Source organism: Polypterus senegalus, chromosome 2, assembly GCF_016835505.1.
Source record: "Polypterus senegalus isolate Bchr_013 chromosome 2, ASM1683550v1, whole genome shotgun sequence".
NCBI lineage: Eukaryota > Metazoa > Chordata > Cladistia > Polypteriformes > Polypteridae > Polypterus > Polypterus senegalus.
Genome location: NC_053155.1, coordinates 79,270,043 through 79,290,779, shown reverse-complemented (window position 1 = coordinate 79,290,779; position 20,737 = coordinate 79,270,043). Strand labels below are relative to the sequence as shown.

The 20,737-nt window shown below is 41.8% G+C and overlaps 1 protein-coding gene across 1 annotated transcript in view; it reads left to right on the top strand.

Moving 5' to 3' along the window:
- mre11a (MRE11 homolog A, double strand break repair nuclease) overlaps positions 1-20,737 on the top strand; it is a 136,740-nt gene that overhangs the window by 102,044 nt on the left and 13,959 nt on the right. The window contains exons 18-19 of the mRNA XM_039744061.1: positions 7,378-7,433; positions 10,046-10,145. Coding sequence (XP_039599995.1) covers positions 7,378-7,433; positions 10,046-10,145 — 156 coding nt within the window. The remainder of the gene's footprint in view (positions 1-7,377; positions 7,434-10,045; positions 10,146-20,737) is intronic.

The window sequence follows — 20,737 nt, the reverse complement described above, 5'->3', positions numbered from 1 at the left end:
AGCAAGCAAAATTAGATGCATTACAGAAAGTGGACTTTGTGGTTCATACTGGGGATCATTGGACTTCCGTGACTGTTAGTAATTCTAATTACATCTAATTACAAAATGTTCAGTGATCACACTGTTTTAGCCTAATGTACAAAATAATTTTGGCTAAGGTTACTCAGAGTTTAAAGATTAAGTTGGTCAAATTACCTTTTATGTTTCTGACTTATTTTTTTAAGAAGAAAAACTGCACTTTATGTTGAAATTTTGGTTATTATTATTTAAAGACAATACCATTCTGAAAATGTACTTAAGGTACTTAAACTACCACTTTATTTTTAAGTCTGCCCAATTTTAGCCAGAGATGATATTTTTGTTTCTGTTTTGAATTGAAATGCAGTTTAAAAGCATTTTTTTTTTCAGAAATTAAAAGAGCTTGAGTTTACAATATTCATGTCCATGTCTATTATTTGATTCTGTCGCCCACTAAAACCCTTTTAAATTAAAAAAAAAACATTTGCGATTTGGGGCAAATTTTCATGTGTGATTACATACGATTAATCAAGATTAATTATTACACAGCCTCTAATTAAGTGGATTAATTTTTTTAATCGAGTCCCACCCCTAATATATATATGTAGATTTGTATATATATGTGTATATACAGTATATATGTAAATATGTATATGTATATATGTGTATATATATATATATGTTTATATATGTGTGTGTGTGTCTGTGTGTATATGTATAAATATATATATATATATATATATATATATATATATATTGTCACACACGTGTGCATGGGAAGCAGCTGAAGGGCTTAGAAATACTGTTTATACATCTGCCCAGGGGCGGGTGCACTGACGCTCTTTCTGAGTTCTCTGCAGGTCTTACCGGGAAATCCCACCAGGAGCCGCCATTTCCAGGAAGGACACATCACTTCCGTTCCGCCCCAAGAATGAGGTCACTTCGGTTCCGGCCCCAAGGATGATGTCACTTCCAGTTCCGCCCAGAGGGCGACATCATTTCCGCCCTCTGTGCTATAAAGCTCACTGCCTTTGCTTAGGCAGGCAGTTCTGTTTTGGACTCTGTTGTGTAACAACTGTTTAAAATGCCTCAAAGACTTTTGCAGCCGGAAACCGCATTAAGCGGGTGGCTGCCCCAAACCTTTCACGCCTCTGGTCTCCTCTTCTTACAGTGGCGTAGTCGGCAGGATGGTGTCCCCGATGAACCGGGACACGAACTTCATGGAACCAGGTGGGTGAGTACCGGGCCGAGTTTCAGGGCAGGGAGTGCGCGGAGGGTCAGGAAGGGCGCGTGCAGGCTCTGCTCCATGAGCATAACCGGGTGACCACCCATCTCGTGGAGAAGGTAGAGGGGACCCACAGGCGTGGGCTGGCTTCTGGGGAACACACCGAGTGGCTCAGTATGCTCTCCTTGGCAGGAAAGCCGAGCTGCCCATCGGGACCAAGGTCCCTGTTAGCGATGGGTTGTCCCCAGGCTGGCAGGTGAAGGAAATAATAAACTGGGAGTTTAACCCAAACAAAGGGCTGTCAGAGCAGGCTATGGCTCTCTGGCAACAGGTGGGTGAGTGGCTACGGCCATTGAGTTGACCCCTTACAAATAGTGCAGCAAGTGGCCTGTTTTTGCTGCTAAAAGCTACCCAGGAATTTGCCCAGCCGGCTGGGGCGAATTCCATTCTATGGACGAGCTGCTACAGCCTTGCAAACCCAGAGGCCGGCTGTGAAACCTGGGAGGCAGAACAGCCGCTCTGTGGACTACCGGGAGCTATGTCCTACTAAAGCAGTCCCTTCCACGCAATCCAGAGCCTGTTCAAGTCGCGGGCCGTCTGGCTTGCGACCTGTCGGGAACAAGGCGGACCGTAGGGGACAATGGCGGGGTTGTTTGTGTGCCCTTAGCAATCCCTGGCGGATAAACATACGGGGAGCTTCTTATTAATGGACATAAATAACAGCGCTGTTCGATTCCGGCAGTAGCGTGTCTGTCGTTGCTCGCCGTTTTATTCTACCGCAACAGTGGATTAAAAAGAAGACCAGTCTAAAATGTATACACGGAGATATCCGCACATACAATACCGCCCGGTGTTACGTATGTCTCGGAGGAACCCTTCGACAGCTTACCGTGGCGGTGCATCCGGATCCTCCGTTTCCCGTAATCCTCGGGCGAGACTGGTCTGATAGTAACGGTAGTTTAGAAAGCATTCCCGAAAACTTATGGCCTCGTTATAGATGACAACGATTCATCTCAAGTTGCTTCCACACCGTGTAATCAGCCGACAGGGAGTGGGGCGGTAGGCCAAGAGAGTGACGAAGACACTCCCGGACCGTCGCCGGGCTACTACGTCATCCACTAGCGCCCGGCAGCGAGGAGGAATCTCCGCCCTTGAGGTCAGACCGACCCTCTCTCTGAGTTGCACTTTCAGTTTAGAGCACACCGGCTTCTTTCAAGAGAACAGTGGAATGACGACTCTCTGAAACACATAAAGAATGCAGTGGTTCTCGTTAACGCCAACGCACGCATTTGCCCATGCCACAGGGACCTCACTTTGTCATTGATAATGATTTGTTGTATCGGAACGCTGAACATGAGGGGAAGGTCCGGAAGTTGTTGCTAATCCAGCGGACCTACCGGCGGCAGGTTTGCGAGTTAGCACACTCCCACCTTCTTGGAGGCCATCTCGGCTCCGATAAAACATTAGAGCGAATTAAGCTCCGTTTTTCTGGCCGGGATTAATGAGGAGGTTCGCGCTTTTGCATTTCCTGTCCGGAATGTCAACTGCGGCAAATTCCTAGGAGGACCGTGCTCCTCTGGTTCCCCTTCCCCTTATTGGCGTTCCTTTGATAGGATTGGGGTTGACATAGTAGGACCCTAGAACCCTCAGCCGAGGATATAAATATATACTCGTCCTCGTGGATTATGCTACCCGATTCCCTGAAGCCGTTCCGTTGCGCTCGGCTACCACAAAAATATTGCACGGAACTAGTAGGAGTCTTTTCAGTAGGCATTCCTAGAGAAGTCCTGACGGACCAAGGAACGCCTTTTACCTCGGAAGCGTTCAAGGAGACTGCCAAGTTACTGAAAATAAAGCATTTAAAGACCTCGTGTATCATCCTCAAACCGATGGCCTAGTGGAGAGATTTAATCAAACTCTCAAGCAAATGCTACGTAAGGTAGTCAGCAAGGATGGGAGGATTGGGACCAACTCCTCCCCTTTTCCTCTTTGCATATCGGGAAGTTCCTCAAGCCTCTACGGGTTCTCTCCATTTGAATTACTGTACGGAAGACAACCCCGGGGTTTATTGGATATTTTAAAAGAGGGCTGGGAAGGGAGGCACAGCCCTCCACTAATATTTTGGAATATATCGCCCAATTGCGCGATAGATTTGATGCAATAAGACCGATTCTAAAAAGTCATATAGAGGAGGCGCAATCAGCACAGGCCCGCCTTTATGACCGTGGCGACTCTCCGGGAGTTCCAACCGGGGATCGCGTCATGGTATTGGTACCAACTTCTCACTCTAAACTGCTCGCATTGGCTAGGCCCCTCTGAAATTAAGGAAAGGAAGGGATTGGTTGACTATTTGGTGAAACAGCCCAATCGCCGACCAGCTGAGCGAATATATCATGTAAACCTGCTGAAACCGTGGAAGGAGAGGGTCCCGATCCCTCCTCCGGACAGCCCTGCTCTCTCTTGCTGAAGTAAGTTCCCTTAATTTGGCGAGCAGCTATCCCCAGGCAGAAACAAGAGCTCGAAGCAGCTATCCGCTCTGTCCCAGAGGTGGTAAGTGAAAAACCCGGTCGGACCTCTCTGATTGCGCACGACATATTGACTGACCGGGGTGATCGTCCGTGGCGACCCTACAGACTCCCGGAGGCAAAGAAAGTAGAAGTGGAACTGGAAATCAAGCGAATGCTGGCACTAGGAGTAATCGAGGAAAGTAGTAGTCCCTGGTCCAGTCCCATCGTCTTGATTGCTAAGCCTGACGGCAGTTGGAGGTTTTGCAATGACTTCCGTCGGCTCAACCAAGTTTCCAGATTGATGCTTATCCCATGCCTCGCGTGGATGACCTCCTCGAGACTGGGACCAGCCAAATTCTTGACTACACTTGACATGACAAAGGGGTACTGGCAGGTTCCTTTAACGGAGTCCGAAGGAAAAACCGCGTTTAGCACTCCTAGCGGACACTGGCAGTATCGTGTCCTTCCATTCGGGTTACACGGGGCGCCTGCGACTTTTCAGCGTCTGGTGGACAAAGTGCTCCGGCCCCATAACTCGTTCTGTGCTGCCTATCTGGATGGCGTTGTCATCTATTCCAGCACCTGGAAGGAACACATACAGCAGGTCACAGCAGTATTACGGACACTGGGAGAGGCGGGCTCGAATCAACCCCAAGAAATGTTTCTTTGGATTGAGGAAGCCAAATATTTGGGCTACCTAGTGGGCGGGTACTGTGAGGCCACAGTGTTCCAAGTTGCAAGCCATAATGGCCTGGCCCGTCCAAAACCAAGCGGCAAGTCCAATCCTTTCTCGGTTTGGCGGGTACTACCGCCGGTTTGTGCCTCGCTTCTCCGAGAGCGGCGCCTTGACCGATTTGACAAAGAAAAGAGCTCCTAATACGGTGGTATGGTCTGATAAAGCGGGGCTGCATTCAGTGACTTAAAAGGGCTCTGACTTCAGCACCTATCTTGATCTCCCCTAACTTCTCTCTCCTTTTATCCTCCAGGCGGACGCCGGACACAGGCTTGGGTGCCGTGTTGAGCCAAAGCGTCGGCGGTGTTGAACACCCGTTATGTACCTGAGCGGAAACTGTTGGACAGGGAGACCAGGTGGGGGCGGTGGAGAAAGAGGCTCTGGCGATCAAATGGGCGGTAACTCAGCTGCGGTACTACCTCTTGGGTCGCGTGTTCACTCTGGTGACGGATCATGCACCTCTGAAGTGGATGGCCCTTCACAGGAGTCGAATCCACGGGTCACGCAGGTGGTTTCTTGACCTGCAGCAGTACAAGTATCGCTGCTTCATCGACAGGGGTCTCTTCATGCCAACGCCGATGCCCTCTCCCGGCCCACGACCTCTCGGTGCAGGTCGCCCGACCCGATGGGTCTGGGCTGAGGGGGGAGTCTTGTCACACACGTGTGCATGGGAAGCAGCTGAAGGGCTTAGAAAATACTGTTTATACATCTGCCCAGGGGGGGGCAGGGTGCACTGACGCTCTTTCTGAGTTCTCTGCAGGTCTTACCCGGGAAATCCCACCAGGAGCCGCCATTTCCAGGAAGGACACATCACTTCGGTTCCGGCCCCAAGAATGAGGTCACTTCGGTTCCGGCCCCAAGGATGATGTCACTTCCAGTTCCGCCCAGAGGGCGACATCATTTCCGCCCTCTGTGCTATAAAGCTCACTGCCTTTGCTTAGGCAGGCAGTTCTGTTTTGGACTCTGTTGTGTAACAACTGTTTAACAATGCCTCAAAGACTTTTGCAGCGGAAACCGCATTAAACGGGTGGCTGCCCCAAACCTTTCTACGCCTCTGGTCTCCTCTTCTTACAATATATATATATATATATAAGCCAGCAACACTCATAACAGTGACAACACAATTACATTGACAATCTTGTTACGTTATTTTCAAAATGTTTCCTTTTGTTTTTCCTTACTTCGTTAACACACTACTTCTCCACTGCAGGTTATTTTATTATATATATATATATATATATATATATAAATATATATATATATATATGCCAGCAACACTCATGACAATGACAAAACAATTACATTGTCAATTATGTTACGTTATTATTTAAAGGTTTCCTTTTCTTTTACTTCTCAAGCTGCCAAGCGTGTATTTTGCTATATATATATATATATATATATATAGATATATAGATAGATAGAGATATATATATATATATATATATATATATAGATATAGATAGATAGATATAACAACAACACTCATATTAATGACAAAGCAATTACATTAACAATCATCTTACGTTATTTTTAAAATGTTTCCTTTTCTTTTCAAAACTTCTTTAACACACTACTTCTCCATGCTTGCTGGTATTCTGCTCAGTATATATATATATATATATATATATTTATATATATACTAGCCATGTGCGCCCAACTATGTTGCGCGTGTTAAAGTTGTCTGTGAAGGGCTCCCTGTTTAAATGTGGCTGCCAGTCGTGAACTGGGCCCTTAGCGCACAGCATTATGATTTTTTATAAGGGAAACAAAATTACAAAAGAAAACCCTTGGACATTGATTCGATAGGAACAGCCTACTCGGAATCACTGTCCGAATAGTAATTATGCGGTGGTGTAGGAGCATTTCTGCTTCTGTCCGTTCACAGTCTGTCTCATTTTCACGACGGTATCGTTTCCTCTCACAATCTCTTATCAACCTTTCTCCAATCTCTCATTTTGCTTTGTGGCAATCCAAAGAGTAAGGCAATATACACGGAGCAATGGTTATAAAAGGGGGACACATAGGTATCCAGGCTCTTTAAAGCATAAATAGGGATCACTTCACTGACATGTGAGCAAGCCACGGTACAACTGTGAGATGCACAGCACTCGCCGGCTACAATGTAACAATAATAATTTCCGGAACGTGCTGTTACGTTGTCATTCATTTTACCCATTGTCTTTCTTTCATTCATATGTTACGTAGGCACGTACCTTTTATCTTCTTCAATCTTATTGTCTAACCAGGCCTCAGGAGCTAACCAGCGTAACACTGTCCACCACCCCTTTCGTTATTTCAGCACATTGTTGACATCCGTGAGTAGTAATAACGTACTAAACTGGAAGGTGGTCTACGCATGCGTGGAATTCGCGGACAAAGATCAAGATCTAAATGAAGATCTCTTTAGTTAATTTAAAGCACAAGAATTTGTTTAGTTTGAATGTCTGTGTTTTGAGGTGTGACTGGCGTACTACAGTCTTCAGTAGTATAAGCCTGGAAGAGATTCTTAATGCAATGCCTATGTTTTAGCTGTCTCTCTACTGCCATCTAGTGCTTCTTCTAATTCATTCACGGACAAACAAAGGTCAAGATCCAAATGAAGATTATATATAGAGATATATATATGTATATATATATATATATATATGACAGCAACACTCATAACAGTGACAAAACAATTACTTTGACAATCATGTTACGTTATTTTCAAAATGTTTCCTTTTATTTTTCATTGCTTGTTTAACACACTACTTCTCTGCTGCGAAGCGTGAGTATTTTGCTAGTATATAATAAAAAGCAGAATAATGTTTCACAAAATCTGCAAAGCCATACATGGGATGACGGATCACAGTTTGCAAAACATTAAAATACTCTTTTTTACTCTTTTCTTGCAGATACTCATTGATGATGACTCTGATGATGATACTCCCTTTACAAAGCCGAATCAAAGGTCAGACTTTCTTGGTTAATTAGCTGTGTAATTAAGGTACAGAAAACTAGTAACTAGATTTTTTTTTTTTTTGTTTGGTCTTAAGATTCTGTGTGTAGTGTGTGTGTGTGTATATATATATATATACTGTATGTATATACGTATATATGTATATGTTTATACATATATATATATATATATATATATATATATATATATATATATGTATATGTTTATACGTATATATATGTACAGTGCATCCGGAAAGTATTCACAGCGCATTACTTTTTCCACATTTTGTTATGTTACAGCCTTATTCCAAAATGGATTAAATTCATCTTTTTCCTCAGAATTCTACACACAACACCCCATAATGACAGCGTGAAAAAAGTTTACTTGAGCTTTTTGCAAATTTATTAAAAATAAAAAAACTGACAAATCACATGTACACAAGTATTCACAGCCTTTGCGCAATACTATGTCGATACACCTTTGGCAGCAATTACAGCCTCAAGTCTTTTTGAATATGATGCCACAAGCCTGGCACACCTATCCTTGGCCAGTTTCGCCCATTCCTCTTTGCAGCACCTCTCCACCGCCATCAGGTTGGAAGGGAAGCGTCGGTGCACAGCCATTTTAAGATCTCTCCTGAGATGCTCAATCGGATTCAAGTCTGGGCTCTGGCTGGGCCACTCAAGGACATTCACAGAGTTGTCCTGAAGCCACTCCTTTGATATCTTGTCTGTGTGCTTAGGGTCGTTGTCCTGCTGAAAGATAAACCGTTGCCCCAGTCTGAGGTCAAGAGCGCTCTGGAGCAGGTTTTCATCCAGGATGTCTCTGTACATTGCTGCAGTCATCTTTCCCTTTATCCTGACTAGTCTCCCAGTTCCTGCCAATGAAAAACATCCCCACAGCATGATGCTGCCACCACCATGCTTCACTGTAGGGATGGTATTGGCCTGGTGATGAGCGGTGCCTGGTTTCCTCCAAACGTGACACCTGGCATTCACAGCAAAGAGTTCAATCTTTGTCTCATCAGACCAGAGAATTTTGTTTCTCATGGTCTGAGAGTCCTTCAGGTGCCTTAACTCCAGGCAGGTTGCCATGTGCCTTTTACTAAGGAGTGGCATCCATCTAGAAACTGTACCATACAGGCCTGATTGGTGGATTGCTGCAGAGACGGTTGTCCTTCTGGAAGTTTCTCCTCTCTCCACAGAGGACCTTTGGAGCTCTGACAGAGTGACCATCGGGTTCTTGGTTCCTGACTAAGACCCTTTTCCCCCGATCGCTCAGTTTAGATGGCCGGCCAGCTCTAGGAAGAATCCTGGTGGTTTCGAACTTCTTCCACTTATGGATGATGGAGGCTGCTGTGCTCATTGGAACCTTCAAAGCAGCAGAAATTTTTCTGTAACCTTCCCCAGATTTGTGCCTCGAGACAATCCTGTCCCGGAGGTCTACAGACAGTTCCTTTGACTTCATGCTTGGTTTGTGCTCTAACATGAACTGTCTGCTGTGGGACCTTATATAAACAGGTGTGCCTTTCCAAATCATGTCCAATCAACTGAATTTACCACAAGTGGATTCCAGTTAAGCTGCAGAAACATCTCAAGGATGATCAGGGGAAACAGGATGCACCTGAGCTCAATTTTGAGCTTCATGGCAAAGGCTGTGAACACTTATGTACATGTGCTTTCTCAATTTTTTCATTTTTAATAAATCTGCAAAAATCTCAAGTTAACTTTTTTCACGTTGTCATAATGGGGTGTTGTGTGTAGAATTCTGAGGAAAAAAATGAATTTAATCAATTTTGGAACAAGGCTGTAACATAACAAAATGTGGAAAAAGTGAATACTTTCAGGATGCTGTGTATGTGTGTGTATATATGTGTATATATATATATATATATATATATATATATAATGAATGTATTCTGGAACTCGGCCTGAGCACAGACAGGCGGACACGTTGTCATCACCCAACACGTTTATTATAGGTCCTGGGTCCCCAAGGCATTGGGGCGCCCCCTGGTGGTCACCACGGGCCCCTACAAGGTTGAGCTTCGGTCCCCATACCAACCAGGGAGGTCACCCCCACGTTGTCTGAGGTGGGCCTACGCCCTCTACCGGCCCTCCATGGCGTCCTCCCAGGCATCTGACACAGTATATATATATATATATATATATATATATATATATATATATATATATATATATATATATATATATATATGTGTGTATATATACTGTATGTGTTTATGTATATATATATATATATATATATATATATATATATATATATATATATATATATATATATATATATATATGTGCACTCAAGTCATATTAATTATGCAATAATGTTGCAACAGGTTGGATTTTTTCCAGTGTATATGGTAGTTTACCATACCTTAGATCAGTGTCTGCAATCTACTTTAAATATTTAAATTAACTATATGCCATGCCACAGATGATGAATGCATACAGTGTCCCAAGCATGATAAAGAAATTCAGCTCCTTACAGCACACCTTGATGCTGCTTTTCCACAATGGCCTTATAGTGCTTTTAGAAATTAACATATTTGAGGAATATAACCTCTCCTTATCTTTTTCCCCCACCGTATTTTGACCTTTCAGGAAGGAATCCATGAAGTCTGCGACTCCCAGCTCACAAATCTCTCAGAGCTGTAGTCAAACATCACGAGGTGTTTTTTTTGAAGAAAACAGTGATGAAGAGGTAAGCTTTGGATATTTTTCAAGCTGTGGATTTTTTTTTTCAATTTATTATATATGTTAAAAGTGATTATGAACAAATATCATATATTATAATGTGTACTGGAAGCATAACCTGGTGCTTTTCGAGCATTGTGGACACTAAACATATTAAGCTCTTTGTTATAATTACTGATGCTAACCAGTCCATGTTGATCCATTCAATAAGCTTTACTACTGAACTTCTTTCACTGTGGAGTGATGGGAGGGTAAGTAGTTTCAGTTTGGTTGTGCACATTTAATATTAAAGAAAAATTAATGTAAAGTCAGTGGCATTTTATTAGACACACCTACTGTCCAAATTCCTTAAATGCCAAAAGGGACTCTGCTCTGTTGGGGCCTTGAGCAAGGCCCTTAACTTGCAATTACTCCGTCCTGGGTATGACGTTCATCTGCATCCACCAGCCCTGCATGTAGGCCCTTCAGCCTGCAGGGAAAAACTAGGGGGGTTGGTGGCAGAATTGGCACTTCAGCCACCATAATAAAAACCTCACACTGTCCCACTCTGTCTGAACTAGTGTGATGCTGAGGTTTCACCCGTTACATGGCTGCACTCGGGTCCTAATCTGGATCCTTAGTTTGTTTGTCATGTCGTGGGTGCAGCAATGCGCTGTATCACTGCATGCATCTAACCTCCTTCTCCTCTTCCTACTTGTAAATGCATGCATAGTCTACTTCTCTAAATGGCTGCACATGTGACTTGAAACTTTGTCTGTGTTTGTGTGTGTATGTATGTATGTAAATAACACAGTGGGTATAGAAAAGAATCACTCCCTTCGAAATATTCCCATTTTTTTTGCTTTACAGCCTTAAATGAAAACACACAAACTAATTTTTTTTCCAGCTTTACTTACTTAATGCAATCTATAATATCCAAGTGAAAGATATCACAGGTACAGTTCAGAAGAATTAAAAAAAAAAAATAGAAAACAAGAAATACTGAAATTAATAAAGGATCACCCCCCCTCCTAAACAATATTTGCAAACTCAATCAGGTGTAAGTAACCATCATTTCCATTGCAGGACCATAGTTACTGGCTTCCATCTGTAATCCATGTGATTGGTGAAGCATAAAAACAGCTGTTCCTGGAGTATTCTCTTGCTCGGTAGTGCAACTGACAGCAAACAACTGACTATGGGACATAAGCCACTTTCAGAAGATCTCAGGTATAGAGTTGTGAACAGACATAAGGCAGGAGATGAATACAAAAAATCTCAAAAGGCTTTGTAAATCCCAAGGAGCACAGTAAAGTCCATAATAAAGAAGTTGCAAGTGTTTGGTACTACTAGGGCCCTCCTTGGATTCGGCCGTCCCTCCAAACTGGATGGAAGAGCAAGGAGGAAACTGGTAAGAGAGGCTATCTAATTACAGGATTTTATGGCACAGAGTGGTCATTGTGTGCATGTGACAGCAATTTCACAAGCGCTACACAATTGTGGCTTGTTTGGGAGGGTCACAAGGAAAAAAACACTTCTCAAGAAAGGCCACATTAAGGCTCATTTGAGCTTTGCCAGAATGCACCTTGAAGATTCTAATGCCAAGTGGAAAAAGGTCTTATGGTCAGATGAGACCAAAAGCAAACTATTTGGCCTCAATACCAAACGGTACACCTGGCAGAAATCCAATGCACCTCACCATCCACAACACACCATACCTGCAGTAAAGCATGGAGGTGGCAGCCTTCTTTTGTGTGGGTGTTTCTCTGCCGCAGGTCCTGAGGCTTTCGTTAGGGTAGAAGGAAAAATGGATGGGGCAAAATACTGTCAAATTTTTGAGGAAAACCTGCTACCCTCTGCCAGAAAGTTGAAGATGGGCAAAATGTTCACCTTTCAACACAACGACCCGAAGCAAAATTGACCACACAATGGCTGAAGGAGAAAAAAGTGAATGTCCTCATGTGGCCCAGTCAGAGCCCAGACCTAAAACCCATTGACAATCTGTGGAAAGATTTGGAGATAGCAGTCCACCAATGCTCACCATCCAATTTGACTGAACTTGAACAGTTCTGTAAAGAAGAGTGGGCAAATATTGCTCAATCTAATTGTGCAAAGCTTATAGAGAAGTATCAAGATATCAACTAACTCAAGGCTGTCATTAAAGCAAAAAGTGGTTCAACAAAATATTGACATTGGGGGGGTGATCCATTATTAATCTCAGTATGTCTTGTTTTTGATTTTTTATAATTTTTCTGAACTGTAGCTGTGATATCTTTCACTTGGATGTTATAGGCTGCATTGAGTAAGTAAATCTTGGAAGAAATATTTTGTGTGTGTTCATTTAAGGCTGTAAGGAAAAAAAATGTAAATATTTCGAAGGGGGTGACTCTTTTTTATACCCACTGTACCACATATATGTGTGTGTGTGTGTGTGTATATATATATACTAGCAAAATACCCGCTTCGTAGCGGAGAAGTAGTGTTAAAGAAGCAATGAAAAAGAGAAGGAAACATTTTGAAAATAACGTAACATTGTCAATGTAATTGTTTTGTCACTGTTGTGAGTGATGAGTGTTGCTGTCATATATATATATATATTTACACACACACACATAAACATATATATATACATATCTATACATATACACATATATATACACACACATATATATATCTACATATATACACATACATATACATACACACATACATACACATATATACACACAAATACATATATATATATATATACACACACACACATATATAAACATATATATACATATACATACATATCTACATATATACACACACAGCTATTTCGTATCAGTGCAATACGCTGCTTGTTAAAACGGATAACTCCCGCTCTTACGTGCAAGTCTGCGTGGATATTATGAACTATCGTATTTGTTCAAGTTCTATTTAAATTTTAAATAGAAGGAATTTTTATTTAGTCGACAGAAATATCTTTGGTAGGAATGGTAAAAACAGACAGGAATATTATTCGTGAATAAATCAACTCAAACCTTAAACAACTTATAATATTTTGCTCTCCATAAAAATATATCCTGTCTAAATTATACAAGTTAGAAATAAAGTAAACGTTAAAAGAACAAACATTCAAATTTCTTTACTCTTATGTAATTTTATATAAAAATAAACTTAGATTTTAAATATCCCAAAAGATTTTGCTCTCCATAAAAATATATCCTGTCAAAATTATACAAATTCAAATATGAACATGCTGCATAACAAAACCTAGAAATATAAATAAAATGTGTTCCTTTCAGCAATAACAAATCAAATCATTCAGTTGTCTTTGCTCATATGTCATTTTAGAGCTGGGCCTGGCATTTTTTTTGGCAACAAGTTCGTTTATGTTTGGTGTGAGGTTCTGTGTTGTGGAGATTCTCAGGATGGATTGCAGGTGCTCATCAGTGAGGCGACTCCTGTGTGCTGTTTTGTTAGTCTTTATCACTGAGAAGAGCTTCTCACACAGATATGTGCTACCAAACATGCACAAGGTTCGAGCCGCATGTAGACGGACTTTTTTTGTTCATCAAAGCGCCGTGCAAACTCAGTGCGCTCAGTTTATCAGCAAAGTGCGTATTTGGGAACACCGTAGTGGCGACTTGGTTTAACATTACTTGGCAACAGGGAAAGTGGGGCAAATTGCACTGGTGCATTTGTGTCTCCCATAAAAGCAGCTTCACTTGAAATCACTTTGTGATTGTGACGGGTAAAAACGTCCGCTGAAGTGTCAGATTCTTATTTAATTCTTCTGCTTTCTGTATCTTCTGCATTGCATTCAGGTTACCCTGATGTTTTGTCTCATAGTGCCGTCTTAGATTAAATTCTGTAATTACAGCCACATTAGCTCCACAAATGAGACACACGGGTTCAGTAAACATATACTCAGCCTCCCATCGGTTTTTAAAGGCTCTATTTTCAGAGTCAACTTTTCTCTTCAGCATCGTGTGAGCTAGCCGCAATAACTTGCAGCATCATAAGCTAGACTTGATTAACGCGGTAAGTGTTACAAGGCAGCTGAAGCGCTGCATTATGGGATCTGTAGTTTATTGTGTTACCAGCGCTTCATATACCGGGCCATTAATAACAATAATACAGTATATAAAATGATCTCGCGGGCGGATATAATTACACGCCGGGCCGGATGTGGCCCGCGCCCTTGAGTTTGACACATATGGACTAAATAGAACTTGAAAATATATATTTTTTAAATGTGATCGCACAATTCAGATAGAGTTGATGCGCACTACAGCCTGCATGCCTCAATAAGTCATCCTCCCCTTGCTCTTACTTTTTTACCGTTCATCTAATGAATACACTGAGTATGGCTTTACCAAAACAATCATTGATGGCGAATAAAGTATCCATTATTCGAGTATGTAGATCGGGATATATATATATATACATATATATATACCAGCGTATCAGCGAGAAGTAGTGTGTTAAAAAGCTAGAAAAGAAAAGGGAACATTTTAAAAATAGCGTAACATGACTGTCAATATACAGTATTTGTTTTGTGAGTGTTACTGAGTGTTGCTGTCATCAAGGATTTGATTATCATTATTTCTTTCAATCAGGTTCGTATTTGTAGGATGTGTTGTGTTCAAGTTACATTCCGTGTTTGTCAATCGTTGTAAAGATGACAGGTTTCATTCATCGATTCGTTTCTTACTGCATCAATAAACAGCTCGTCTTCTTCTTTATCTGAGACCTGACACACTGCATGCACGGGTTTTTTTACACTGTCTTCCTTTAGCGGGACATTGACTTTTTCCACCGTGTGCTTTGTTTCCGCAGTAGCTGGATTTATGAATATGCTTGTATGTATCAGGCGCTTCATATTTTTGCTGCCTTTTCAATTGTGTAATTCGGTTTTGTTCAGCTCTTTGGAACTGTTGCTTTTATCTGTGCACTCGTCAGTTCACGTGAGCCGCTCGGTGTACATGCATCGAAGTTTCCCAGCTGTGCTGGTGCCATCTCGTGCTATGTCCATGGCTGTATTTAATGTTACCTTAGTCCTGGCACTTAAAACTTTCTCTCGCAGTTTCGCTGAGTTTGTACCAAACACCACCCTGACCATCTCATCTTCCTCTGCATAAGCACAGTCCTTCACCCGTGAATATTTAGTGGGAGTTTGCTATTGGATTGCCGCTGACGGACGGCCTTATATGGGCAGGCACTAAATTACAAACGCCAGTGGCAGCCTGTCTATGAACTTAATTTAAAGTGTAGGTTTACATCGTGCTTTGTTTCCGAAGTAGCAGAACTCATAAATATGGTTGTATATGTCACTCGCTCGCTTCTTATTGTTTCGCTGCCTTCTCAATTATATAATGCATGTTTTCTTCAGCGCTTTTTGGAGGTCTTCCTGGTTTTCTATGTACTGTGTGATTACGTGGAAGGCGTGATGATGTCACATGAAACTCTGCTCCCACGACGTTGAAGCTCATCTCCATTACAGTAAATGGAGAAAAACAGCTTCCAGTTATGACCATTACGCGTAGAATTTCGATATAAAACCTGCCCAACTTTTGTAAGGAAGCTGTAAGGAATGAACCTGCCAAATTTCAGCCTTCCACCCACACGGGAAGTTGGAGAATTAGTGATGAGTCAGTGAGTGAGTGAGGGCTTTGCCTTTTATTAGTATACTAGCAAAATACCAGCTTAGCGGAGAAGTAGTGTGTTAAAGAAGCAATGAAAAGAAAAGGAAACATTTTGAAAATAACGTAACATGATTGTCAATGTAATTGTTTTGTCACTGTTGTGAGTGATGAGTGTTGTTGTCATATATATATATATATATATATTTACACACACACATAAACACATATATATATACATATCTATACATATACACATATATATATATACATATATATATCTACATATATACACATACATATACACACACACATAAATACATACACACACAAATACATATATATATATACATACATACACACACACATATATAAACATATATATACATATACATACATATCTACATATATACACACACAGCTATTTAGATCAGTGCAATACGCTGCTTGTTAAAACGGATAACTCCGCTCTTACGTGCAAGTCTGCGTGGATATTATGAACTATCGTATTTGTTCAAGTTCTATTTAAATTTTAAATAGAAGGAATTTTTATTTAGTCGACAGAAATATCTTTGGTAGGAATGGTAAAACAGACAGGAATATTATTCGTGAATAAATCAACTCAAACCTTAAACAACTTATAATATTTTGCTCTCCATAAAAATTTATCCTGTCTAAATTATACAAGTTAGAAATAAAGTAAACGTTAAAAGAACAAACATTCACATTTCTTTACTCTTATGTAATTTTATATAAAAATAAACTTAGATTTTAAATATCCCAAAAGATTTTGCTCTCCATAAAAATATATCCTGTCAAAATGATACAAATTCAAATATGAACATGCTGCATAACAAAACCTAGAAATATAAATGAAATGTGTTCTTTTCAGCAATAACAAATCAAATCATTCAGTTGTCTTTGCTCATATGTCATTTTAGAGCTGGACGCCTGGCATCTTTTTTTGGCCACAGGTTCGTTTATGTTTGGTGTGAGGTTCTGTGTTGTGGAGATTCTCAGGATGGATTGCAGGTGCTCATCAGTGAGGCGACTCCTGTGTGCTGTTTTGTTAGTCTTTATCACTGAGCTTCTCACACAGATATGTGCTACCAAACATGCACAAGGTTCGAGCCGCATGTAGACGGACTTTTTGTTCTTCAAAGTCACCAAAGCGCCGTGCAAACTCAGTGCGCTCAGTTTATCAGCAAAGTGCGTATTTGGGAACACCGTAGTGACGACTTGGTTTAACATTACTTGGCAACAGGGAAAGTGGGCAAGGTGCACTGGTGCATTTGTGTCTCCCATAAAAGCAGCTTCACTTGAAATCACTTTGTGATTGTGCACGGGTTAAAACGTCCGCTGAAGTGTCAGATTCTTATTTAATTATGCTGCTTTCTGTATCTTCTGCATTGCATTCAGGTTAACCTGATGTTTTGTCTCATAGTGCCGTCTTAGATTAAATTCTGTAATTACAGCCACATTAGCTCCACAAATGAGACACACGGGTTCAGTAAACATATACTCAGCCTCCCATCGGTTTTTAAAGGCTCTATTTTCAGAATCAACTTTTCTCTTCAGCATCGTGTGAGCTAGCTTCGCAATAACTTGATTAACTCGGTAAGTGTTAGGCAAGGCAGCTGAAGCGCTGCATTATGGGATCTGTAGTTTATTGTGTTACCAGCGCTTCATATACCGGGCTTTAATAACAATAATACAGTATATAAAATGATCTCGCGGGCGGATATAATTACGCCGGGCGGATGTGGCCCGCCCTTGAGTTTGACACATATGGACTAAATAGAACTTGAAAAGATATATTTTTTCAAATGTGATCGCGCAATTCAGATAGAGTTGACGCACTACAGCCTGCATGCCTCAATAAGTCATCCTTCCTCGCTCTTACTTTTTACCGTTCATCTAATGAATACACTGAGTATGGCTTTACCAAAACAATCATTGATGGCGAATAAAGTATCCATTATTCGAGTATGTAGATCGGGTATATATATATATATATATATATATATATATATATATATATATATATATATACGCGTATCGAGCGAGAAGTAGTGTGTTAAAAAGCTAGAAAAGAAAAGGGAACATTTTAAAAATAACGTAACATGACTGTCAATATACAGTATTTGTTTTGTGAGTGTTACTGAGTGTTGCTGTCATCAAGGATTTGATTATCATTATTTCTTTCAATCAGGTTCGTATTTGTAGGATGTGTTGTGTTCAAGTTACATTCCGTGTTTGTCAATCGCTGTAAAGATGACAGGTTTCATTCATCGATTCGTTTCTTACTGCATCAATAAACAGCTCGTCTTCTTCTTTATCTGAGACCTGACACACTGCATGCACGGTTTTTACACTGTCTTCCTTTAGCGGGACATTGACTTTTTCCAACGTGTGCTTTGTTTTGGATTTATGAATATGCTTGTATGTATCAAACGCTTCATATTTTTTGCTGCCTTTTCAATTGTGTAATTCGGTTTTGTTCAGCGCTTTTGGAACTGTTGCTTTTATCTGTGCACTGCGCCAGTTCACGTGAGCCGCGGTGTACATGCATCGAAGTTTCCCAGCTGTGCTGGTGCCATCTCGTGCTATGTCCATGGCTGTATTTAATGTTACCTTAGTCCTGGCACTTAAAACTTTCTCTCGCAGTTTAAGCTGAGTTTGTACCAAACACCACCCTGACCATCTCATCTTCCTCTGCATAAGCACAGTCCTTAACCCGTGAATATTTAGTGGGAGTTTGCTATTGGATTGCCGCTGACGGACGGCCTTATATGGGCAGGCACTAAATTACAAACGCCAGCGGCAGCCTGTCTATGAACTTAATTTAAAGTGTAGGTTTACATCGTGCTTTGTTTCGAGTAGCAGAACTCATGAATATGGTTGTATATGTCACTTTCGCCGCTTCTTATTGTTTAGCTGCCTTCTCAATTATATAATGCATGTTTTCTTCAGCGCTTTTTAGGTCTTCCTGGTTTTCTATGTACTGCGTGATTACGTGGGAGGCGTGATGATGTCACACGAAACTCCGCCCCACGGCGTTGAAGCTCATCTCCATTACAGTAAATGGAGAAAACTGCTTCCAGTTATGACCATTACGTAGAATTTCGATATAAAACCTGCCCAACTTTTGTAAGGAAGCTGTAAGGAATGAACCTGCCAAATTTCAGCCTTCCACCCACACGGGAAGTTGGAGAATTAGTGATGAGTGAGTGAGTGAGTGAGTGAGGGCTTTGCCTTTTATTAGTATAGATATATATATATATATATATATATATATATATATATATATATATATTGTGGACTGCGACCCAGACACAGGCAGACGGACATCTTATGTTCACCCAACACACTGTTTATTCTACAATATATACAAGTTTTTGTGCACTCACACACACCAGTGCCTCCAGCACCGATTCCCCCAATGTCCAGGCCACACAGTTTCTCTGCCTTTCTCCTGGCCGCCTCTAGTCCTCCCTCCAGCTCTGTCCTCTTCCACCCGACATCCACTACTGACTGGAGGGAGACGCCCCCTTATATGGTAACCCGGATGGGCTCCAGCTGCTTCCTGGCACTCCCTCTTGGACACACCCCAGTGTTGCGGAAGTGCCGGCTGTGCACCCGGGTGTCTCCTGTCTTCTTCTCCCCAGCACTTCCTGGTGTGGCAGAAGTGCTGGGCTCCAGGGTTTCTCAGGCACCAGGGGGGCCGCCTTTACCCGAGGCCCCCCACATAACCAGAGAGGACGCCCGCTCACGGTCTGGAGGAGGCACAAGCCCTCCTCTGGTCCTCCTGGGCATCCCGGCTGGGGACCACACAGGATATTCCGGAATCGGGGTGCTGCCTGGCGGTGGCCACGGGTCCCTACAGGGCTGGGCTTCCAAGCCCTGTACCTGAGGCCTCCAACATAACCAGGACGGACGCCCCCTCGCTGTCTGGAGGAGGCACAAGCCCTCCTCTGGTCCTCCTGGGAGCCTGGCCGGGGACCACTATATATATATATATATATATATATATATATATATATATATATATACACCAGTGTTTTTTCAACCTTTTCGCTGGAGTGCAACCCTGCGTGAATGGTTACCTTGCTCACGGAACCCTGTGCAGTTTTCCACCAGTATGACCTATAGATTTAGGTCTTTTTCGGCAGAACCCTTGGCTAGTAATCACGGAACCCCGGTTGAAAAACACTGATATACACAGTCATGGCCGAAATTATCGGCACCCCTGGAATTTTCCCAGAAAATGCACCATTTCTCCCAGAAAATTGTTGCAATTACAAATGTTTTGGTATACACATGTTTATTTCCTTTATGTGCATTGGAACAACACAAAAAACAGAGAAAAAAAGCCAAATCTGACATCATTTCACACAAAACTTAAAAACCGGGCTGGACAAAATTATTGGCACCCTTAATATTTGGTTGCACACCCTTTGGGAAAAAATAACTGAAATCAAGTGCCTTCATATAACCATCAACAAGCTTGTTACACCTCTCAACTGGAATTTCCGACCACTCTTTTTTTGCAAACTGCTCAAGGTCTCTCAGATTTGAAGGGCGCCTTCTGTCAACAGCAATTTTGAGATCTCTCCATAAGTATTCAATCGGATTTAGATGTGGGCTCATTGCTGGCCACTTCAGAACTCTCCAGTGCTTTGTCTTCAACCATTTCTTGGTGCTTTTAGAGGTATGTTTGGGGTCATTGTCCTGCTGTAACACCCATGACCTCTGACGCAGACCCAGCTTTCTAACACTGGGCCCTACATTGCACCCCAATATCTTTTGATGGTCTTCAGATTTCATGATGCCTTGCACACAGTCAATGCATCCAGTGCCAAGGGCAGCAAAACATCCCCATAACATCTTAGAACCTCAACCTTGTTTGACTGTAGGTACTGTGTTCTTTTCTTCGTAGGCCTCATTCCGTTTTTTGTAAACAGTAGAATGATGAGCTTTACCAAAAAGC